Raw genomic sequence first — 26,387 nt, 5'->3', positions numbered from 1 at the left:
TTGGGAAGTATTTAACTCTTAGTCTAAACCTGTTGTGTACGAAGCATGTGACAAATACAATTTCAATTTAATTGAGTTTAATCGTGAGTAAACATTCTCTGTCGAGTGCCGTCTCCATTGGTGCCGCTCTCCTTGTCCCTTGGCATGCCCTCCTGAGTTGTTGATATGTATCAGAGGAGGCTGGTGGGAGGAGCTATAGGAGGACGGGCTCATTGTAATGGCTGGAATGGAATCAATGGAACGGAATCAAACACATTAAACATATGGAAACCACATGTTTGATTCCGTTCCATTGATTCCATTCCAGCCATTACAATGAGCCCGTCCTCCTATAGCTCATCCCACCAGCCTCCTCTGGTATGCATTGTGTCGAGAGTAAAACAGAACTTAGATGTGATACCTTGATTATTGATTACTGGTCGACGGTGACGACGGTGACGACGGTGACGACGGTGACAACCGTGACAACGGTGACGACGGTGACGACGGTGACGACGGTGACGACGGTGACAACGGTGACGACGGTGACAACGGTGACAACGGTGATGACGGTGACGACGGTGACAACGGTGACAACGGTGACAACGGTGACGACGGTGACCACGGTGACCACGGTGACGACGGTGACGACGGTGACGACGGTGACGACGGTGACGACGGTGACGACGGTGACGACGGTGACGACGACGACGACAATGGTGATATAACTCTGATTCGTTGGTCAACAGACTCTGTACAGAGTTCAAGGCACCGAAGATGATGTCACAGTCTAAGCTTTCCATTGGTCCTACAGTGAAGATGATGTCACAGTCTAAGCTTTCCATTGGTCCTACAGTGAAGATGATGTCACAGTCTAAGCTTTCCATTGGTCCTACAGTGGATAGAATCTGTTTGGTAATATACCTGTTATTCCTGCTCTGCCTCATATTTAAAGAAGCTGGTCCTACAGTGGATAGAATCTGTTTGGTAATATACCTGGTAAAGAAGCTGGTCCTACAGTGGATAGAATCTGTTTGGTAATATACCTGTTATTCATGCTCTACCTCATATTTAAAGGAGTGTTTGTAGTTTACTCCCGAGGACCTCACCTCGCGCATAATAAAGGTGGCGACTACAGGAAGAGTTATTTCATGATTAAATCCACCAGGTTACATTAATATTGCTTTCCTCATATAATTGCTAATCATTGAGTGTCACGGCCGTTGCTGGAAGAAGACCAAGGTGCAGTGTAGTGAGCGTACATATTCCTTTTTATTTGAATGTCGCCAACAAAACAAGAAACAATACAAAACGACCGTGATGCTTACAGGGCTAAGTGCCACTAACAACGATAACTTCCCACACTGAAAGGAGGGAAAGGGGCTACCTAAGTATGGTTCCCAATCAGAAACAACGATAGACAGCTGTCCCTGATTGAGAACCATACCCGGCCAAAACATAGAAATACAAAATCATAGAAAACAAAAACATAGAATGCCCACCCCAAATCACACCCTGACCAAACCAAATTGAGACATAAAAAGGCTCTCTAAGGTCAGGGAGTGACATTGAGTGGCACACTATGGCACCTTATTCCCTATGTAGTGCACTACTTTGCTCATAGAGCCCTGGTCAAAAGTAGGGCACTATGTAGGGGAGAGGGTGTCATTTAGGATGTGTAATCTCATCTGTAATAAGACAAGCAATGCAACTTCTAAAGGCTACAGAAACGTGTATATGTTCAAAGTTAGGGGATATTTCAGTTTTCCAAAATAACCTGGTCATATCTCTGTCCTACTGTAACCATAATCTCTCTGAATCTCAAAACACCAGACGGGGAAAGTCACCTTTTTTATGTCAAATTATCAACTGATTTTGTCAATTTATTTCCCACACCCCTCTAGGGTCTGACACCTCTAAGATCTAGCATGTTAAACGTCTCATCTCCTCTCCATCAGACACATTCTGACTCATCCTTCATTTTGTCCTCGCACATCCTCAGGTGCATGTTTGTGTTTGTGTTTGCGTGCATGCAGTGGTGTAAAGTACTTAAGTAAAAATACTTTAAAGTACTACTTAAGCAGTTTTTTGTACTTTACTATTTATATTTTTGGCAACTTTTACTTTTCTCCATTCCTAAAGAAAATAGCTGTGTGTGTGTGTGTGTGTGTGTGTGTGTGTGTGTGTGTGTGTGTGTGTGTGTGTGTGTGTGTGTGTGTGTGTGTGTGTGTGTGTGTGTGTGTGTGTGTGTGTGTGTGTGTGTGTGTGTGTGTGTGTGTGTGTGTGTGTGTGTGTGTGTGTGTGTGTGTGTGTGTGTGTGTGTGTGTGTGTGTGTTATGTATTGACAGAGAGAGGAATGTTATGTATTGACAGAGAGAGGAGTGTTATGTATTGACAGAGAGAGGAGTGTTATGTATTGACAGAGAGAGCAGTGTTATGTATTGTAGTGTTATGTATTGTAGTGTTATGTAGTGTTATGTATTGTAGTGTTATGTATTGTAGTGTTATGTATTGTAGTGTTATGTATTGTAGTGTTATGTATTGTAGTGTTATGTATTGTAGTGTTATGTATTGTAGTGTTATGTATTGTAGTGTTATTATTTTAGTGTTATGTATTGATTTCCAGAACAGAACACAGAGATTACAATGTAGTTTAAGTTCTTAGCTGCTGAAAACTCGTTTGAATAATACACTGTGCTTATTCGTCCTAAATGGCACCCTTTTCCCTACATAGTGCACTATTTATGACAAGAAGCCCTATGGGACTAATTTAGGCCGTAGTCACAGCCCTGTGGATGGATGAAGAGAGATCTCCACCGACACTCTGGCTCTCAGATGACATGACCTCTTGACGTTTCACCCGTTTTACCCACACACACACACACACACACACACACACACACACACACACACACACACACACACACACACACACACACACACACACACACACACACACACACACACACACAGAGACACACACACACAGGTACACACACACGCACACTGATACACACACAGACACACACACACACACACACACTCACAGAGATGCAAACACACACACACACACACTCACAGAGATACACACACACAGGTCATAGACCATAGAGGTGTTTGGACTTGGAGGAGAGGTGGTGACATTACAGTGACACATCCTGAGGGGCCACACACACACACACACACACACACACACACACACACACACACACACACACACACACACACACACACACACACACACACACACACACACACACACACACACACACACACACACACACACACACACACACACACAGAGAGAGAGAGAGATACACACACAGATACACACACACGCACACTGATACACACACACACAGACACACACACACACACACACACACACACACTCACAGAGATACAAACACACACACACACACAAACGTACAGATACACACACACACACACACACACTAGGTGCCTGGGATGTCCTGTCCATGTTAGTCCACAACAACACACACACCTTGTCCCGTACACTTAAGTCATGCAAACACAATGAACTTGTGAACCTCTGAACAGGAGGACTGTCGCTGGGGGTTAAAGGCTAGTTCGTAGCATAGGCAGAGCAGAGCGGCAGAGCACTCCTGACTGCATGGTAAACAGTTATCATACATTACTCCAAGTACTGCTACGGTATTCCCCTGAAGATAACAGTTATCATACAGTACTCCAAGTACTGATACGGTATTCCCCTGAAGATAACAGTTATTATACATTACTCCAAGTACTGCTACGGTATTCCCCTGAAGATAACAGTTATCATACAGTACTCCAAGTACTGCTACAGTATTCCCCTGAAGATAACAGTTATCATACATTACTCCAAGTACTGCTACGGTATTCCCCTGAAGATAACAGTTATCACACATTACTCCTAGTACTGCTACGGTATTCCCCTGAAGATAACAGTTATCACACATTACTCCTAGTACTGATACGGTATTCCCCTGAAGATAACAGTTATCACACATTACTCCTAGTACTGCTACGGTATTCCCCTGAAGATAACAGTTATCACACATTACTCCTAGTACTGCTACGGTATTCCCCTGAAGTTAACAGTTATCATACATTACTCCAAGTACTGATACGGTATTCTCCTGAAGATAACAGTTATCACACATTACTCCTAGTACTGCTACGGTATTCCCCTGAAGATAACAGTTATCATACATTACTCCAAGTACTGCTACGGTATTCCCCTGAAGATAACAGTTATCATACAGTACTCCTAGTACGGATACGGTATTCCCCTGAAGATAACAGTTATCATACATTACTCCAAGTACTGCTACGGTATTCCCCTGAAGATAACAGTTATCATACAGTACTCCAAGTACTGCTACGGTATTCCCCTGAAGATAACAGTTATCATACATTACTCCAAGTACTGATACGGTATTCCCCTGAAGATAACAGTTACCATACATTACTCCTAGTACTGCTACGGTATTCCCCTGAAGATAACAGTTATCATACATTACTCCAAGTACTGCTACGGTATTCCCCTGAAGATAACAGTTATCATACATTACTCCAAGTACTGATACGGTATTCCCCTGAAGATAACAGTTATCATACATTACTCCTAGTACTGCTACGGTATTCCCCTGAAGATAACAGTTATCACACATTACTCCTAGTACTGCTACGGTATTCCCCTGAAGATAACAGTTATCATACATTACTCCTAGTACTGCTACGGTATTCCCCTGAAGATAACAGTTATTATACATTACTCCAAGTACTGCTACGGTATTCCCCTGAAGATAACAGTTATCATACATTACTCCAAGTACTGCTACGGTATTCCCCTGAAGATAACAGTTATCACACATTACTCCTAGTACTGCTACGGTATTCCCCTGAAGATAACAGTTATCACACATTACTCCTAGTACTGATACGGTATTCCCCTGAAGATAACAGTTATCACACATTACTCCTAGTACTGCTACGGTATTCCCCTGAAGATAACAGTTATCACACATTACTCCTAGTACTGCTACGGTATTCCCCTGAAGTTAACAGTTATCATACATTACTCCAAGTACTGATACGGTATTCTCCTGAAGATAACAGTTATCACACATTACTCCTAGTACTGCTACGGTATTCCCCTGAAGATAACAGTTATCATACATTACTCCAAGTACTGCTACGGTATTCCCCTGAAGATAACAGTTATCATACAGTACTCCTAGTACTGCTACGGTATTCCCCTGAAGATAACAGTTATCATACATTACTCCAAGTACTGATACGGTATTCCCCTGAAGATAACAGTTATCATACATTACTCCAAGTACTGCTACGGTATTCTCCTGAAGATAAAGAATCAGATCAGAGAGACATTAAGAGAGACAGAGGGGGGATTGAACCAGAGAGACAGAGGTGTGGCTTGAACCAGAGAGAGAGGGGGGCTTGAACCAGAGAGACAGAGGGGGGCTTGAACCAGAGAGACAGAGGGGGGATTGAACAGAGAGACAGAGAGACAGAGGGGGGCTTGAACCAGAGAGACAGAGGGGGGATTGAACCAGAGAGACAGAGGGGGGATTTAACCAGAGAGACAGAGGGGGGCTTGAACCAGAGAGACAGAGGGGGGATTGAACCAGAGAGACAGAGGTGGGGATTGAACCAGAGAGACAGAGGGGGGATTGAACCAAAGAGACAGAGGGGGGCTTGAACCAGAGAGACAGAGGGGGGATTTAACCAGAGAGACAGAGGGGGGCTTGAACCAGAGAGACAGAGGGGGGGATTGAACCAGAGAGACAGAGGAGGGATTGAACCAGAGAGACAGAGGGGGGATTGTACCAGAGAGACAGAGGTGGGGTTTGAACCAGAGAGAAAAGGGGAGGGATTGAACCAGAGAGAAAAGGAGGGGATTGAACCAGAGAGACAGAGGTGGGGGTTGAACCAGAGAGACAGAGGGGGGGATTGAACCAGAGAGACAGAGGTGGGGTTTGAACCAGAGAGAAAATGGGATGGTTTTGAACCAGAGAGAAAAGGAGGGGATTGAACCAGAGAGACAGAGGGGGGGATTGAACCAGAGAGACAGAGGGGGGATTGAACCAGAGAGAGAGAGGGGGGAATGGAACCAGAGAGAAAAGGGGAGGGATTGAACCAGAGAGACAGAGGTGGGGTTTGAACCAGAGAGAAAATGGGATGGATTGAACCAGAGAGAAAAGGAGGGGATTGAACCAGAGAGACAGAGGGGGGGATTGAACCAGAGAGACAGAGGGGGGATTGAACCAGAGAGACAGAGGTGGGGATTGAACCAGAGAGACAGATGTGTGGATTGAACCAGAGAGAAAAGGGGAGGGATTGAACCAGAGAGACAGAGGTGGGGATTGAACCAGAGAGACAGAGATGGGGATTGAACCAGAGAGAAAAGGGGAGGGATTGAACCAGAGAGACAGAGGTGGGGATTGAACCAGAGAGACAGAGGGGGGATTGAACCAGAGAGACAGAGGTGGGATTGAACCAGAGAGACAGAGGGGGGATTGAACCAGAGAGACAGAGATGGGGATTGAACAAGAGAGAAAAGGGGAGGGATTGAACCAGAGAGACAGAGGGGGGGATTGAACCAGAGAGACAGAGGTGGGGATTGAACCAGAGAGAAAAGGGGAGGGATTGAACCAGAGAGACAGAGGTGGGGATTGAACCAGAGAGGCAGAGGGGGGATTGAACCAGAGAGACAGAGATGGGGATTGAACCAGAGAGAAAAGGGGAGGGATTGAACCAGAGAGACAGAGGTGGGGATTGAACAAGAGAGACAGAGGTGGGGATTGAACAAGAGAGACAGAGGGGGATTGAACCAGATAGACAGAGGTGGGGATTGAACCAGAGAGAAAAGGGGAGGGATTGAACCAGAGAGACAGAGGTGGGGATTGAACCAGAGAGAAAAGGGGAGGGATTGAACCAGAGAGACAGAGGTGGGGATTGAACCAGAGAGAAAAGGGGAGGGATTGAACCAGAGAGACAGAGGTGGGGATTGAACAAGAGAGACAGAGGTGGGGATTGAACAAGAGAGACAGAGGGGGATTGAACCAGATAGACAGAGGTGGGGATTGAACCAGAGAGAAAAGGGGAGGGATTGAACCAGAGAGACAGAGGTGGGGATTGAACAAGAGAGACAGAGGTGGGGATTGAACAAGAGAGACAGAGGGGGATTGAACCAGATAGACAGAGGTGGGGATTGAACCAGAGAGACAGAGAGAAAGGGGAGGGATTGAACCAGAGAGACAGAGGTGGGGATTGAACCAGAGAGAAAAGGGGAGGGATTGAACCAGAGAGACAGAGGTGGGGATTGAACCAGAGAGACAGAGGTGGGGATTGAACCAGAGAGAAAAGGGGAGGGATTGAACCAGAGAGACAGAGGGGGGATTGAACCAGAGAGACAGAGGTGGGATTGAACCAGAGAGACAGAGGTGGGGATTGAACCAGAGAGACAGAGGTGGGGGTTGAATATTCAGGGTGATAATGTGTTGATACCAAGCCACCACCAGAGAGACAGAGGAGGGACTGAACCAGAGAGAAAAGGGGAGGGATTGAACCAGAGAGACAGAGGGGGGACTGAATATTCAGGGTGATAATGTGTTGATACCAAGCCACCACCAGAGAGACAGAGGAGGGGACTGAACCAGAGAGAAAAGGGGAGGGATTGAACCAGAGAGACAGATGTGGGGGTTGAATATTCAGGGTGATAATGTGTTGATACCAAGCCCCCACCAGAGAGACAGAGGTGGGATTGAACCAGAGAGACAGAGGTGGGGGTTGAATATTCAGGGTGATAATGTGTTGATACCAAGCCCCCACCAGAGAGACAGAAGGAGGGGTCTGAATATTCAGGGTGATAATGTGTTGATACCAAGCCCCCACCAGAGAGACAGAAGGAGGGGACTGAATATTCAGGGTGATAATGTGTTGATACCAAGCCCCCACCAGAGAGACAGAAGGAGGGGTCTGAATATTCAGGGTGATAATGTGTTGATACCAAGCCTCCACCAGAGAGACAGAGGGGGGATTGAATAGTCAGGGTGATAATGTGTTGATACCAAGCCCCCACCAGAGAGACAGAGGGGGGCTTGAACCAGAGAGACAGAGGTGGGGGTTGAATATTCAGGGTGATAATGTGTTGATACCAAGCCCCCACCAGAGAGACAGAGGGGGGATTGAATATTCAGGGTGATAATGTGTTGATACCAAGCCCCCACCAGAGAGACAGAAGGAGAGAGAGAGATGAGCATTATGAATAGAAGAACAGAACAGAGATAATATCAATGTAGTTTCTGTGTTTAGCTGCTCCACTACTGCAAGGCAAACCTCACACATTTCAATAAACATGCACCCAATTCCCTACATAGAGCACGATGTATGTTACCACTACACCATGTAGGCACCACATTCTCATGAAGTTGACTACTCTTTATAGTCTCTTCACAATACAGACTAATGACCTTTTTCTATTCAATACTTGAGGCTTTCAACTTTCCAGCTGAAATAATATATTTTATAAAAATATTAAATACATGTCCTAAAGCAAAAATATACAGAAATAATACATTATCTGATGGACGTGTTTTTTTTTTAAAGGAGCACAAGACAGGGATCAATATGAACTAAACGTATTTACAGATGATCTGTTATACCAATATTGTCACGACTTCCGCCGAAGTCGGTCCCTCTCCTTGTTCGGCCGGTCGACGTCACCGGCCTTCTAGCCATCGCCGATCCACTTTTCATTTTCCATTTGTTTTTTCTTTGTTTTACACACCTGGTTTCAACTCCCCAATTACATGTTCATTATTTAACTCTCTGTTTTACCCATGTTTCTTTTGCGTGATTGTTTTATGTACACTGCTCAAAAAAATTAAGGGAACACTTAAACAACACAATGTAACTCCAAGTCAATCACACTTCTGTGAAATCAAACTGTCCACTTAGGAAGCAACACTGATTGACAATAAATTTCACATGCTGTTGTGCAAATGGAATAGACAAAAGGTGGAAATTATAGGCAATTAGCAAGACACCCCCAATAAAGGAGTGATTCTGCAGGTGGTGACCACAGACCACTTCTCAGTTCCTATGCTTCCTGGCTGATGTTTTGGTCACTTTTGAATGCTGGCGGTGCTTTCACTCTAGTGGTAGCATGAGACGGAGTCTACAACCCACACAAGTGGCTCAGGTAGTGCAGCTCATCCAGGATGGCACATCAATGCGAGCTGTGGCAAGAAGGTTTGCTGTGTCTGTCAGCGTAGTGTCCAGAGCATGGAGGCGCTACCAGGAGACAGGCCAGTACATCAGGAGACGTGGAGGAGGCCGTAGGAGGGCAACAACCCAGCAGCAGGACCGCTACCTCCGCCTTTGAGCAGGAGGAGCACTGCCAGAGCCCTGCAAAATGACCTCCAACAGGCCACAAATGTGCATGTGTCAGCATATGGTCTCACAAGGGCTCTGAGGATCTCATCTCGGTACCTAATGGCAGTCAAGCTACCTCTGGCGAGCACATGGAGGGCTGTGCGGCCCCACAAAGAAATGCCACCCCACACCATGACTGACCCACCGCCAAACCGGTCATGCTGGAGGATGTTGCAGGCAGCAGAACGTTCTCCACGGCTTCTCCAGACTCTGTCACGTCTGTCACATGTGCTCATGTGCTCAGTGTGAACCTGCTTTTATCTGTGAAGAGCACAGGGCGCCAGTGGCGAATTTGCCAATCTTGGTGTTCTCTGGCAAATGCCAAACGTCCTGCACGGTGTTGGGCTGTAAGCACAACCCCCACCTGTGGACGTCGGGCCCTCATACCACCCTCATGGAGTCTGTTTCTGACCGTTTGAGCAGACACATGCACATTTGTGGCCTGCTGGAGGTCATTTTGCAGGGCTCTGGCAGTGCTCCTCCTGCTCAAACTAGCAAAGTTTGGCATCTTCCTATGTCTGAGGGTGGTTTTATACCTTCCTGAGTCTGAGGGTGGTTTTATATCTTCCTGAGTCTAAGGGTGGTTTTATACCTTCCTGAGTCTGAGGGTGGTTTTATATCTTCCTGAGTCTGAGGGTGGTTTTATATCTTCCTGAGTCTGAGGGTGGTTTAATATCTTCCTGAGTCTGAGGGTGGTTTTATACCTTCCTGAGTCTGAGGGTGGTTTTATATCTTCCTGAGTCTGAGGGTGGTTTTATATCTTCCTGAGTCTGAGGGTGGTTTTATACCTTCCTGAGTCTGAGGGTGGTTTTATACCTTCCTGAGTCTGAGGGTGGTTTTATATCTTCCTGAGTCTGAGGGTGGTTTTATATCTTCCTGAGTCTGAGGGTGGTTTTATATCTTCCTGAGTCTGAGGGTGGTTTTATATCTTCCTGAGTCTGAGGGTGGTTTTATATCTTCCTGAGTCTGAGGGTCATTTTAACCTTCCTAAGTCTGAGGGTGGTTTTATATCTTCCTGAGTCTGAGGGTGGTTTTATATCTTCCTGAGTCTGAGGGTGGTTTTATATCTTCCTGAGTCTGAGGGTGGTTTTATACCTTCCTGAGTCTGAGGGTGGTTTTAACCTTCCTAAGTCTGAGGGTGGTTTTATATCTTCCTGAGTCTAAGGGTGGTTTTATATCTTCCTGAGTCTAAGGGTGGTTTTATATCTTCCTGAGTCTGAGGGTGGTTTAATATCTTCCTGAGTCTGAGGGTGGTTTTATATCTTCCTGAGTCTAAGGGTGGTTTTATACCTTCCTGAGTCTAAGGGTGGTTTTATATCTTCCTGAGTCTGAGGGTGGTTTAATATCTTCCTAAGTCTGAGGGTGGTTTAATATCTTCCTGAGTCTGAGGGTGGTTTTATATCTTCCTGAGTCTGAGGGTGGTTTTATACCTTCCTGAGTCTGAGGGTGGTTTTATACCTTCCCTGAGTCTTAAGTCTGAGGGTGGTGTTACAAGTTAAACAAGTCAAATGACGTTTCTATTAAATCCCCAGGTACTCTAAAATGTAAATCAACTATAATATTTCATACGGAAAGTAGTATGTTCAATAGGTAAGCAAAATTAGCAAGCTTGCGCCCTCTACCTCGCGCGTCGAAAGACTGATATTGTTCCGGTGCTCTCCTCACCAAAACTCCAAATTCTTGCTTGTTTTTCAAAAAACAAGCCTGAAATCTTGAATAAAGACTGTTGACATCTAGTGGAAGTCATAGGAATTGCAATCTGGCAGACGGAATTACATAGGAACAATAGCTTTCCATAATAAGAGCTCGGGACCTCAAAAAATACAATTCTGGTTGGTTTTTCTTCAGATTTTCGACCTGCCATATCAATTCTGTTATAGTCGCAGACATTATTTTAACAGTTTTAGAAACTTCATATTGATTTCTATCCAATGCGACCATTATATGTATATCCTGGCTTCCTGACCTGAGTAACAGGCAGTTTACTTTGGGCATGTCAGTCAGGCTGAAATTCAGGAACCTAGACCCTATCCCAGAGAGGTTTTAATGACAATGAATGCTTAATCCAGTATAAATTCATGAATAGGATGTATTTTACAAGAGTCAAAATTCACAAATTCTACAGCACAACGGCAGAGTCATGTCTGAAGTGTAAAACTATTAATGACTCAATAATATTCCATGCCTTCTGGGAATCATATACAGTCCAACAGTTACGGGTTGATGTTTATATGATGTTGTCGTATTGTATGTGTTTGTATGTCACATCCTCTCTTTCTTTATGGAGAACCTTGGTCCACTGCTCTTCACCACTTCATATCCCCTCTGTCTTTATGGAGAACCGTGGCCAACTGCTCTTCACCACTTCATATCCCCTCTGTCTTTATGGAGAACCTTGGTTCACTGCTCTTCACCACTTCATATCCTCTGTCTTTATGGAGAACCTTGGTTCACTGCTCTTCACCACTTCATATCCTCTCTGTCTTTATAGAGAACCTTGGTTCACTGCTCTTCACCACTTCATATCCTCTCGGTCTTTATGGAGAACCTTGGCCCACTGCTCTTCACCACTTCATATCCCCTCTGTCTTTATGGAGAACCTTGGTCCACTGCTCTTCACCACTTCATATCCTCTCTGTCTTTTGATTAAAAGATAATAATGGATTTGACAGTCTTGTCCAGTGGTTCCTCCTGTCAGGATTCAGCCCCTTATTAAAGGTGCAATCTGGGATCTAGGAAGTTGAGAGAGGTCACGTACATTTCCAGAAAACGAATACCAGACTGTGCCTTTAAAAGCTTCCTGAAGAAGCTGTTTGAATAAGAGCGGAGAGAGACGGGACACGGCCAATTACAGATCCTTTTTATAGAATAGTTTCAATTGTCTTTCTATCCACGTCATTGTATTGAAGACATGATGAAGAGCTCAATGAGAGGGGAAATTGACATTTTCACATTTCCATTTGTGTAACAGGTAGACGGTTTAAAAATCAACTTGTCAAAGGGCTTTTTTCAGGTTATGGTTAACTGGTAGATGTAGAGAAGACTTCTCAAAGCTTCCTAAATCATTTATGAAATCAACAATTACAGGCTATTAGTTTGACAGGCAGTCGTCACAGTTGATGCATTTCAATAGGAAAAGCTTTTAGGCTTATAGTTAGTGAAAAAGGGTTAAGTAATACTCCTTTCAATCCAAAGCCTTTTCCTTTAGCGTCCCTCCATCTTTTCTTTCTTCTTTATTTCACCTTTATTTAACCAGGTAGGCCAGTTGAGAAAAAGTTCTCATTTACAACTGCGACCTGGCCAAGATAAAGCAAAGCAGTGTGACACAGACAACAACAAAGAGTTACACATGGAATAACATGGAATAAACAATAAACAGGCCAATAACACAATAAACAAATAACACAATAAACAGGCCAATAACACACAGTAGACACAAGAAAAAAAAAAAGTCTATATACAGTGTGTGCAAAAGGCATGAGGAGGTAGGCAATAAATATGCCATAGTAGCGAAGAATTACAATTTAGCAGATTAACACTGGAGTGATAAATGAGCAGATGATCATGTGCAAGTAGAGATACTGGTGTACAAAAGAGCAGAAAATAAAAGAATAACAGTATGGGGATGAGGTAGGTAGATAGGTTGGTGTAATGCCCGAGGTGTAGTGGATGAAAGGAGTCAAACGCAGGAGACAGAGAGTTCAGAGTAGCGTTCCAAATTTAATTCCTCACACGGGTGCAAACACGACGCTAACCTAAAACTAATGCTTCACCACCAACAAAGTGAGAAACACGAAAATCACCAACCAACGTACACGTACCCTGACACACAAGAATGTACAGACTGTACACACAACAATCCCGCACACCCAGCAGGCCGGGCTGCTGGGTAATAAAGCCCCACAAATCACCCTAACCACAAACAGGTGTCACTACTCAACAAAAAGGGAGGGGGAGGAAAAGTCAGTAGCAGCTAGTAGGCCGGTGACGACGACCGCCGAGCGCCACCCGAACAGGAAGGGGAGCCACCTTCGGTGGGAGTCGTTACAGTTGGGCTATTTACAGATGGACTATGTACAGCTGCAGCGATCAGTTTGCTGCTCAGATAGCTGATGTTTAAAGTTGGTGAGGGAAATATAAGTTTCCAGCTTCAGCAATTTTTGCAATTCGTTCCAGTCACTGGCAGCAGAGAGCTGGAAGGAAAGGCGGCCAAATGAGGTGTTGGCTTTGGGGATGATCAGTGAGATATACCTGCTGGAGCGCGTGCTGCGGGTGGGTGTTGTTATCGTGACCAGTGAGCTGAGATAAGGCGGAGTTGTACCTAACATAGACTTATAGATGACCTGGAGCCAGTGGGTCTGGCGACGAATATGTAGCGAGGGCCAGCCAACGAGAGCATACAGGTCGCAGTGGTGGGTGGTAGAAGGTGATTTGATAACAAAACGGATGGCACTGTGATAGACTGCATCCAGTACATTTAAAAAGGTATTTAGGATATGTTAATCAAGCAAGCCAGGTAGGTGGTGTGATACCGAAAACACTGAAGTTGATCGATCTACGTCGAGGGAGGAGCTGAATTTATTTTCATTTTTTTATGACAATGAAATATTTGTATGATTACTGTAAAATGTATTGGCACCTTCAATTCTTGCACATTTTCTCAGAAAAAGTATATTTCAACACTGTCTGCTCAGGCAATCAGAACTCCTGTACGTAGCCCTCGTGGTGAAGGCAGCCAATGGCCTACTTCTATCTATGATGTAAACACATGAAATCGTGATTTGCTGTCAGCCTGTTAAAATACTGAAATTAGATAAATATCTGTTTTCGCGTGCACTTCAAATAAACAGCGATACGAACGGTCTTAATGATATGAAGAGGGACCTCTGTTGACCATTTAGCCAGTTCATTGAACGTTAGCCAATGTGACAGTTGACTAGCATAGCGGGCTACACGTCAATGTGCCTGCTCAGGAAGCTACTGTTTCATTAGCCATCTGTATGTCAGTAAATTCAACTTTATAGTCCTGTTTTGGCATGATTTTTGTCATTTCAAGTAACTAACTGCAGGCTTAAAGAAACATTCAAGACATGTAGTGAGACATGTTACCCATAATGTACGTTTCATAACGGACCATCACAAAGTGTTTCTCCAGTTATTGCGGATGGAGACAAATAGCAGAACTGTCTCAGGCAGTAATTCAAGTACCTAAATATCAGTGGAGGCTGGTGGGCGGAACTATAGGAGGACAGGCTCATTGTAATGGCTGGAATGGAATCAATGGAATGGAGTCAAACGTGTGGTTTCCATATCTTTGATTAGTTTGATAGCGTTCCTGAACGGCAGGATGTGCTGTTCCAGGTTGTCAAATGATGGTTCTTAACGCTCATGAAAATCCTGGAAAACATGGAATTTTAATATTGTGTTTTCCTTTTTAAATATATTATCAATCACTTAAAAAATCGACGTGTCAGCCATGATCAGAATTACGCCTGCCCTTCAGCCCGTCTCTCTGTGTGTGCTGTGTATCATCTGCATGTGAGCCAGTGTGAGTGGGCCGTTGCCCGAGCAGAGAGACAGAGAGACATTTTAGCAGCAGTTAGTCTATTAAATAATTATAGACCAAGTATATAGCCAATTCTAATCATAGCTTGTAGTAGGGCTAGTTATCTCGCTAATTAACTATACGCATTCATGTCGTTGACTCGTTGTTGCTTTTCCACCGGAACTGTTGAGAAATAAATCTGACACCATTATTGGAAAGCTGCGATTCCCTTCTTTTAAACAGTAGGTTATTAAACAGTAGGTTATTAAACAGTAGGTTATTAAACAGTAGGTTATTAACCAGTAGGTTATTAAACAGTAGGTTATTAAACAGTAGGTTATTAAACAGTAGGTTATTAACCAGTAGGTTATTAAACAGTATGTTATTAACCAGTAGGTTATTAAACAGTAGGTTATTAAACAGTAGGTTATTAAACAGTAGGTTATTAGACAGTAGATTATTAACCAGTAGGTTATAAAACAGTGGGTTATTAAACAGTAGGTTATTAAACAGTAGGTTATTAAACAGTAGGTTATTAAACAGTAGGTTATTAAACAGTAGATTATTAAACAGTAGGTTATTACACAGTAGGTTATTAAACAGTAGGTTATTAACCAGTAGGTTTACTAAACAGTAGGTTATTAAACAGTAGGTTATTAACCAGTGGGTTATTACACAGTAGGTTAACTAAACAGTAGGTTATTAAACAGTAGGTTATTAACCAGTAGCTTATTAACCAGTAGGTTATTAAACAGTAGGTTATTAAACAGTAGGTTATTAACCAGTAGGTTATTAAACAGTAGGTTATTAACCAGTAGGTTATTAAACAGTAGATTATTAAACAGTAGGTTATTAACCAGTAGGTTATTAAACAATAGGTTATTAAACAGTAGGTTATTAACCAGTAGGTTATTAAACAGTAGGTTATTAACCAGTAGGTTATTAACCAGTAGGTTATTAAACAGTAGGTTATTACGTGATCTTCCTGTCTGGGTTGGCGCCCCCCCTTGGTTTGTGCTGTGGTGGAGATCTTTGTGGGCTATACTCGGCCTTGTCTCAGGATTGTAAGTTGGTGGTTGAAGATATCCCTCTAGTGGTGTGGGGGCTGTGCTTTGGCAGAGTGGGTGGGGTTATATCCTTCCTGTTTGGCCCTGTCCGGGGGTATCATCGGATGGGGCCACAGTGTCTCCTGACCCCTCCTGTCTCAGCCTCCAGTATTTATGCTGCAGTAGTTTATGTGTCGGGGGGCTGGGGTCAGTTGGTTATACCTGGAGTACTTCTCCTATCTTATCCAGTGTCCTGTGTGAATTTAAGTATGCTCTCTCTAATTCTCTCGTTCTCTCTTTCTTTCTCTCTCTCGGAGAACCTGAGCCCTAGGACCATACGTCACGGCAAACCGGGCATGATGACTCCTTGCTGTCCCCAGTCCACCTGGCCTTGCTGCTGTTCCAGTTTCAACTGTTCTGCCTGCTGTTATGGAACCCCTACCTGTTCAACTCTTAATGATCGGCTATGAAAAGCCAACTGACTTTTATTCCTGATTATTATTTGACCATGCTTGTCATTTATGAACATTTTGAAAATCTTGGCTCTCTCTAATTCTCTCCTTCTCTCTTTCTTTCTCTCTCTCGGAGGACCGGAGCCCTAGGACCATACGTCAGGACTACCGGGCATGATGACTCCTTGCTGTCCCCAGTCCGCCTGGCCCTGCTGCTATTCCAGTTTCAACTGTTCTGCCTGCGGTTATGGAACCCCTACCTGTCCCAGACCTGCTGTTTTCAATTCTTAATGATCGGCTATGAAAAGCCAACTGACATTTATTCCTGATTATTATTTGACCATGCTTGTCATTTATGAACATTTTGAGAATCTTGGCTCTCTCTAATTCTCTCCTTCTCTCTCTCTTTCTCTCTCTCGGAGGACCTGAGCCCCGGGACCGTGCGTCGGGGCTGCCGGGCGTGATGGCTCCTTGCTGTCCCCAGTCCACCTGGCCTTGCTGCTATTCCAGTTTCAGCTGTTCTGCCTGCGGTTATGGTACCGCCACCTGTCCCGGACCTGCTATTTTCAACTCTTGATGATCGGCTTTGAAAAGCCAACTGAAAATTATTCATGATTATTATTTGACCATGCTTGTCACTTATGAACATCTTGGCATAGTTCTGTTATAATCTCCACCCAGCACAGCCAGAAGAGGACTGGCCACCCCTCATAGCCTGGTTCCTCTCTAGGTTTCTTCCTAGGTTTTGGCCTTTCTAGGGAGTTTTTCCTAGCCACCGTGCTTCTACACCTGCATTGCTTGCTGTTTGGGGTTTTAGGCTGGGTGTCTGTACAGCACTTCGAGATATTAGCTGATGTACGAAGGGCTATATAAAATAAACTTGATTTGATTTGATTTGATTAACCAGTATGTTATTAAACAATAGGTTATTAAACAGTAGGTTATTAAACAGTAGGTTATTAAACAGTAGGTTAACTAAACAGTGGGTTATTAAACAGTAGATTATTAAACATCAGGTTATTAACCAGTAGGTTATTAAACAGTAGGTTATTAACCAGTATGTTATTAAACAATAGGTTATTAAACAGTAGGTTATTAAACAGTAGGTTATTAACCAGTAGGTTATTAAACAGTAGGTTATTAAACAGTAGGTTATTAAACAGTAGGTTATTATTAACCAGTGGGTTATTAAACAGTAGGTTATTAAACAGTAGGTTATTAAACAGTAGGTTATTATTAAACAGTAGGTTACTAAACAGTAGGTTATTAAACAGTAGGTTATTAAACAGTAGGTTATTAAACAGTAGGTTATTAACCAGTAGGTTATTATTAAACAGTAGGTTATTAAACAGTAGGTTATTAAACAGTAGGTTATTAAACAGTAGGTTATTAAACAGTAGGTTATTAAACAGTAGATTATTAAACAGTAGGTTATTACACAGTAGGTTATTAAACAGTAGGTTATTAACCAGTAGGTTTACTAAACAGTAGGTTATTAAACAGTAGGTTATTAACCAGTGGGTTATTACACAGTAGGTTAACTAAACAGTAGGTTATTAAACAGTAGGTTATTAACCAGTAGCTTATTAACCAGTAGGTTATTAAACAGTAGGTTATTAAACAGTAGGTTATTAACCAGTAGGTTATTAAACAGTAGGTTATTAACCAGTAGGTTATTAAACAGTAGATTATTAAACAGTAGGTTATTAACCAGTAGGTTATTAAACAATAGGTTATTAAACAGTAGGTTATTAACCAGTAGGTTATTAAACAGTAGGTTATTAACCAGTAGGTTATTAAACAGTAGGTTATTACGTGATCTTCCTGTCTGGGTTGGCGCCCCCCCTTGGTTTGTGCTGTGGTGGAGATCTTTGTGGGCTATACTCGGCCTTGTCTCAGGATTGTAAGTTGGTGGTTGAAGATATCCCTCTAGTGGTGTGGGGGCTGTGCTTTGGCAGAGTGGGTGGGGTTATATCCTTCCTGTTTGGCCCTGTCCGGGGGTATCATCGGATGGGGCCACAGTGTCTCCTGACCCCTCCTGTCTCAGCCTCCAGTATTTATGCTGCAGTAGTTTATGTGTCGGGGGGCTGGGGTCAGTTGGTTATACCTGGAGTACTTCTCCTATCTTATCCAGTGTCCTGTGTGAATTTAAGTATGCTCTCTCTAATTCTCTCGTTCTCTCTTTCTTTCTCTCTCTCGGAGAACCTGAGCCCTAGGACCATACGTCACGGCAAACCGGGCATGATGACTCCTTGCTGTCCCCAGTCCACCTGGCCTTGCTGCTGTTCCAGTTTCAACTGTTCTGCCTGCTGTTATGGAACCCCTACCTGTTCAACTCTTAATGATCGGCTATGAAAAGCCAACTGACTTTTATTCCTGATTATTATTTGACCATGCTTGTCATTTATGAACATTTTGAAAATCTTGGCTCTCTCTAATTCTCTCCTTCTCTCTTTCTTTCTCTCTCTCGGAGGACCGGAGCCCTAGGACCATACGTCAGGACTACCGGGCATGATGACTCCTTGCTGTCCCCAGTCCGCCTGGCCCTGCTGCTATTCCAGTTTCAACTGTTCTGCCTGCGGTTATGGAACCCCTACCTGTCCCAGACCTGCTGTTTTCAATTCTTAATGATCGGCTATGAAAAGCCAACTGACATTTATTCCTGATTATTATTTGACCATGCTTGTCATTTATGAACATTTTGAGAATCTTGGCTCTCTCTAATTCTCTCCTTCTCTCTCTCTTTCTCTCTCTCGGAGGACCTGAGCCCCGGGACCGTGCGTCGGGGCTGCCGGGCGTGATGGCTCCTTGCTGTCCCCAGTCCACCTGGCCTTGCTGCTATTCCAGTTTCAGCTGTTCTGCCTGCGGTTATGGAACCGCCACCTGTCCCGGACCTGCTATTTTCAACTCTTGATGATCGGCTTTGAAAAGCCAACTGAAAATTATTCATGATTATTATTTGACCATGCTTGTCACTTATGAACATCTTGGCATAGTTCTGTTATAATCTCCACCCAGCACAGCCAGAAGAGGACTGGCCACCCCTCATAGCCTGGTTCCTCTCTAGGTTTCTTCCTAGGTTTTGGCCTTTCTAGGGAGTTTTTCCTAGCCACCGTGCTTCTACACCTGCATTGCTTGCTGTTTGGGGTTTTAGGCTGGGTGTCTGTACAGCACTTCGAGATATTAGCTGATGTACGAAGGGCTATATAAAATAAACTTGATTTGATTTGATTTGATTAACCAGTATGTTATTAAACAATAGGTTATTAAACAGTAGGTTATTAAACAGTAGGTTATTAAACAGTAGGTTAACTAAACAGTAGGTTATTAAACAGTAGATTATTAAACATCAGGTTATTAACCAGTAGGTTATTAAACAGTAGGTTATTAACCAGTATGTTATTAAACAATAGGTTATTAAACAGTAGGTTATTAAACAGTAGGTTATTAACCAGTAGGTTATTAAACAGTAGGTTATTAAACAGTAGGTTATTAAACAGTAGGTTATTATTAACCAGTGGGTTATTAAACAGTAGGTTATTAAACAGTAGGTTATTAAACAGTAGGTTATTATTAAACAGTAGGTTACTAAACAGTAGGTTATTAAACAGTAGGTTATTAAACAGTAGGTTATTAAACAGTAGGTTATTAACCAGTAGGTTATTATTAAACAGTAGGTTACTAAACAGTAGGTTATTAAACAGTAGGTTATTAAACAGTAGGTTATTAAACAGTAGGTTTTTAACCAGTAGGTTATTATTAAACAGTAGGTTACTAAACAGTAGGTTATTAAACAGTAGGTTATTAAACAGTAGGTTATTAAACAGTAGGTTATTAAACAGTAGGTTATTAAACAGTAGGTTATTAAACAGTAGGTTATTAAACTGTAGGTTATTAAACAGTATGTTATTATTAAACAATAGGTTATTATTAACCAGTAGGTTATTAAACAGTAGGTTATTAACAAGTAGGTTATTAAACAGTAGGTTATTAACCAGTAGGTTATTAAACAGTGGGTTATTAAACAGTAGGTTATTAAACAGTGGGTTATTAAACAGTAGGTTATTAAACAGTAGGTTATTAACCAGTGGGTTATTAAACAGTAGGTTATTAACCAGTAAGTTATTAAACAGTGGGTTATTAAACAGTAAGTTATTAAACAGTAGGTTATTAACCAGTAGGTTATTAAACAGTGGGTTATTAAACAGTAGGTTATTAAACAGTAGGTTATTAAACAATAGGTTATTAAACAGTAGGTTATTAAACAGTAGGTTGTTAAGCAGTAGATTATTAAACAGTAGGTTATTAAACAGTAGGTTATTAAACAGTAGGTTATTAACCAGTAGGTTATTAAACAGTAGGTTATTAAACTGTAGGTTATTAAACAGTATGTTATTATTAAACAATAGGTTATTATTAACCAGTAGGTTATTAAACAGTAGGTTATTAACAAGTAGGTTATTAAACAGTAGGTTATTAACCAGTAGGTTATTAAACAGTGGGTTATTAAACAGTAGGTTATTAAACAGTGGGTTATTAAACAGTAGGTTATTAAACAGTAGGTTATTAACCAGTGGGTTATTAAACAGTAGGTTATTAACCAGTAAGTTATTAAACAGTGGGTTATTAAACAGTAGGTTATTAAACAGTAGGTTATTAAACAGTAGGTTATTAACCAGTAGGTTATTAAACAGTGGGTTATTAAACAGTAGGTTATTAAACAGTAGGTTATTAAACAATAGGTTATTAAACAGTAGGTTATTAAACAGTAGGTTGTTAAGCAGTAGATTATTAAACAGTAGGTTATTAAACAGTAGGTTATTAAACAGTAGATTATTAAACAGTAGGTTATTAAACAGTAGGTTATTAAACAATAGGTTATTAAACAGTAGGTTATTAAACAGTAGGTTGTTAAGCAGTAGATTATTAAACAGTAGATTATTAAACAGTAGGTTATTAAACAGTAGATTATTAAACAGTAGGTTATTAAACAGTAGATTATTAAACATTAGGTTATTAAACAGTAGGTTATTAAACAGTAGGTTATTAACCAGTAGGTTATTAAACAGTAGATTATTAAACAGTAGGTTATTAAACAGTAGATTATTAAACAGTAGGTTATTAAACAGTAGGTTATTAAACAGTAGGTTATTAAACAGTAGGTTATTAACCAGTAGGTTATTAAACAGTAGGTTATTAAACAGTAGGTTATTAAACAGTAGGTTATTAACCAGTAGGTTATTAAACAGTAGGTTATTAAACAGTAGGTTATTAAACAGTAGGTTATTAAACAGTAGGTTATTAAACAGTAGCATAATTGACTAATAACTTCCATGCTGTGCATAGACCTCCCCTGAAACATGAATATTTTAGCCTTAAACTATTGTAGATAAACATGTCTTAGTTAGCAACCTTGCTTTGAAGCAGCCTACCTTATCCATGATCCCTGAATGATAATTGGAAAAATTCAAATTTAAAACATACAATCTACTTGCAGTGATGCCGCTCAACATCCACATCACACCCAGCCATCCAACAGACTCCCATCCAGAGACATCCACATCACACCCAGCCATCCAACAGACTCCCATCCAGAGACACCCACATCACACCCAGCCATCCAACAGACTCCCATCCAGAGACACCCACATCACACCCAGCCGTCCAACAGACTCCCACCCAGAGACACCCACATCACACCCAGCCATCCAACAGACTCCCATCCAGAGACACCCACATCACACCCAGCCATCCAACAGACTCCCATCCAGAGACACCCACATCACACCCAGCCATCCAACAGACTCCCATCCAGAGACACCCACATCACACCCAGCCATCCAACAGACTCCCATCCAGAGACACTCACATCACACCCAGCCATCCAACAGACTCCCATCCAGAGACACCCACATCACACCCAGCCATCCAACAGACTCCCATCCAGAGACACCCACATCACACCCAGTCATCCAACAGACTCCCATCCAGAGACACCCACATCACACCCAGCCATCCAACAAACTCCCATCCAGAGACACCCACATCACACCCAGCCATCCAACAGACTCCCATCCAGAGACACCCACATCACACCCAGCCATCCAACAGACTCCCATCCAGAGACACCCACATCACACCCAGCCATCCAACAGACTCCCATCCAGAGACACCCACATCACACCCAGCCATCCAACAGACTCCCATCCAGAGACACCCACATCACACCCAGCCATCCAACAGACTCCCATCCAGAGACACCCACATCACACCCAGCCATCCAACAGACTCCCATCCAGAGACATCGACATCACACCCAGCCAACCAACAGACTCCCATCCAGAGACACCCACATCACACCCAGCCATCCAACAGACTCCCATCCAGAGACACCCACATCACACCCAGCCATCCAACAGACTCCCATCCAGAGACATCCACATCACACCCAGCCATCCAACAGACTCCCATCCAGAGACACCCACATCACACCCAGCCATCCAACAGACTCCCATCCAGAGACACCCACATCACACCCAGCCATCCAACAGACTCCCATCCAGAGACACCCACATCACACCCAGCCATCCAACAGACTCCCATCCAGAGACACCCACTACACACCCAGCCATCCAACAGACTCCCATCCAGAGACACCCACATCACACCCAGCCATCCAACAGACTCCCATCCAGAGACACCCACATCACACCCAGCCATCCAACAGACTCCCATCCAGAGACACCCACATCACACCCAGCCATCCAACAGACTCCCATCCAGAGACACCCACATCACACCCAGCCATCCAACAGACTCCCATCCAGAGACACCCACATCACACCCAGCCATCCAACAGACTCCCATCCAGAGACATCCACATCACACCCAGCCATCCAACAGACTCCCATCCAGAGACACCCACATCACACCCAGCCATCCAACAGACTCCCATCCAGAGACACCCACATCACACCCAGCCATCCAACAGACTCCCATCCAGAGACACCCACATCACACCCAGCCATCCAACAGACTCCCATCCAGAGACACCCACATCACACCCAGCCATCCAACAGACTCCCATCCAGAGACACCCACATCACACCCAGCCATCCAACAGACTCCCATCCAGAGACATCCACATCACACCCAGCCATCCAACAGACTCCCATCCAGAGACATCCACATCACACCCAGCCATCCAACAGACTCCCATCCAGAGACATCCACATCACACCCAGCCATCCAACAGACTCCCATCCAGAGACATCCACATCACACCCAGCCATCCAACAGACTCCCATCCAGAGACACCCACATCACACCCAGCCATCCAACAGACTCCCATCCAGAGACACCCACATCACACCCAGCCATCCAACAGACTCCCATCCAGAGACACCCACATCACACCCAGCCATCCAACAGACTCCCATCCAGAGACATCCACATCACACCCAGCCATCCAACAGACTCCCATCCAGAGACACCCACATCACACCCAGCCGTCCAACAGACTCCCATCCAGAGACACCCACATCACACCCAGCCATCCAACAGACTCCCATCCAGAGACACCCACATCACACCCAGCCATCCAACAGACTCCCATCCAGAGACACCCACATCACACCCAGCCGTCCAACAGACTCCCATCCAGAGACACCCACATCACACCCAGCCATCCAACAGACTCCCATCCAGAGACACCCACAGAAGCAACCAGGGTCAACGCCCTGCTCGAGGGCACGTTGACAGATCTCCCACAAGGTCAAAAACAGGGACCCGAACCAGCGACCCATCAGCCACCGGCCCAAGCTCCCAACCGCCAGGCCACCATTCCTCCAAGACCACTAAGAGCTGCCCCTCAACCATACAAGACCACTAAGAGCTGCCCCTCAACCATCCAAGACCCCTAAGAGCTGCCCCTCAACCATCCAAGACCCCTAAGAGCTGCCCCTCAACCATCCAAGACCACTAAGAGCTGCCCCTCAACCATCCAAGACCCCTAAGAGCTGCCCCTTAACCATCCAAGACCCCTAAGAGCTACCCCTCAACCATCCAAGACCCCTAAGAGCTGCCCCTCAACCATCCAAGACCCCTAAGAGCTGCCCCTCAACCATCCAAGACCACTAAGAGCTGCCCCTTAACCATCCAAGACCACTAAGAGCTTCCCCTCAACCATCCAAGACCACTAAGAGCTGCCCCTCAACCATCCAAGACCCCTAAGAGCTGCCCCTCAACCATCCAAGACCACTAAGAGCTGCCCCTCAACCATCCAAGACCCCTAAGAGCTGCCCCTCAACCATCCAAGACCCCCCCATTCCTCTAGGTCAGTGTTTCCCATTCCTCTAGGTCAGTGTTTCCCATTCCTCTAGGTCAGTGTTTCCCATTCCTCTAGGTCAGTGTTTCCCATTCCTCTTGGTCAGTGTTTTCCATTCCTCTTGGTCAGTGTTTCCCATTCCTCTTGGTCAGTGTTTCCCATTCCTCTTGGTCAGTGTTTCCCATTCCTCTTGGTCAGTGTTTCCCATTCCTCTAGGTCAGTGTTTCCCATTCCTCTAGGTCAGTGTTTCCCATTCCTCTTGGTCAGTGTTTCCCATTCCTCTTGGTCAGTGTTTCCCATTCCTCTTGGTCAGTGTTTCCCATTCCTCTTGGTCAGTGTTTCCCATTCCTCTTGGTCAGTGTTTCCCATTCCTCTAGGTCAGTGTTTCCCATTCCTCTTGGTCAGTGTTTCCCATTCCTCTTGGTCAGTGTTTCCCATTCCTCTAGGTCAGTGTTTCCCATTCCTCTAGGTCAGTGTTTCCCATTCCTCTAGGTCAGTGTTTCCCATTCCTCTTGGTCAGTGTTTCCCATTCCTCTAGGTCAGTGTTTCCCATTCCTCTAGGTCAGTGTTTCCCATTCCTCTTGGTCAGTGTTTCCCATTCCTCCTGGTCAGTGTTTCCCATTCCTCTAGGTCAGTGTTTCCCATTCCTCTAGGTCAGTGTTTCCCATTCCTCTAGGTCAGTGTTTCCCATTCCTCTAGGTCAGTGTTTCCCATTCCTCTTGGTCAGTGTTTCCCATTCCTCTTGGTCAGTGTTTCCCATTCCTCTAGGTCAGTGTTTCCCATTCCTCTAGGTCAGTGTTTCCCATTCCTCTAGGTCAGTGTTTCCCATTCCTCTTGGTCAGTGTTTCCCATTCCTCTAGGTCAGTGTTTCCCATTCCTCTTGGTCAGTGTTTCCCATTCCTCTAGGTCAGTGTTTCCCATTCCTCTAGGTCAGTGTTTCCCATTCCTCTTGGTCAGTGTTTCCCATTCCTCTTGGTCAGTGTTTCCCATTCCTCTAGGTCAGTGTTTCCCATTCCTCTTGGTCAGTGTTTCCCATTCCTCTAGGTCAGTGTTTCCCATTCCTCTAGGTCAGTGTTTCCCATTCCTCTTGGTCAGTGTTTCCAATTCCTCTTGGTCAGTGTTTCCCATTCCTCTAGGTCAGTGTTTCCCATTCCTCTTGGTCAGTGTTTCCCATTCCTCTTGGTCAGTGTTTCCCATTCCTCTAGGTCAGTGTTTCCCATTCCTCTAGGTCAGTGTTTCCCATTCCTCTAGGTCAGTGTTTCCCATTCCTCTTGGTCAGTGTTTCCCATTCCTCTTGGTCAGTGTTTCCCATTCCTCTAGGTCAGTGTTTCCCATTCCTCTAGGTCAGTGTCTCCCATTCCTCTAGGTCAGTGTTTCCCATTCCTCTAGGTCAGTGTTTCCCATTCCTCTTGGTCAGTGTTTCCCATCCCTCTTGGTCAGTGTTTTCCATTCCTCTAGGTCAGTGTTTCCCATTCCTCTAGGTCAGTGTTTCCCATTCCTCTTGGTCAGTGTTTCCCATTCCTCTAGGTCAGTGTTTCCCATTCCTCTAGGTTCAGTGTTTCCCATTCCTCTTG

At 44.0% G+C, this 26,387-nt stretch overlaps 1 protein-coding gene across 1 annotated transcript in view; it reads right to left on the bottom strand.

Annotated features, from left to right (window-relative positions):
* Positions 1–412: 412 nt before the first annotated feature.
* LOC139571077 (mucin-19-like) overlaps positions 413–26,387 on the bottom strand; it is a 72,126-nt gene continuing 46,151 nt past the window's right edge. The window contains exon 2 of the mRNA XM_071394009.1: positions 413–709. Coding sequence (XP_071250110.1) covers positions 413–709 — 297 coding nt within the window. The remainder of the gene's footprint in view (positions 710–26,387) is intronic.

Source organism: Salvelinus alpinus, chromosome 1 (assembly GCF_045679555.1).
Source record: "Salvelinus alpinus chromosome 1, SLU_Salpinus.1, whole genome shotgun sequence".
In the NCBI taxonomy this organism is placed as follows: Eukaryota; Metazoa; Chordata; class Actinopteri; order Salmoniformes; family Salmonidae; genus Salvelinus; species Salvelinus alpinus.
This window is presented reverse-complemented; position numbering and strand designations above follow the sequence as displayed.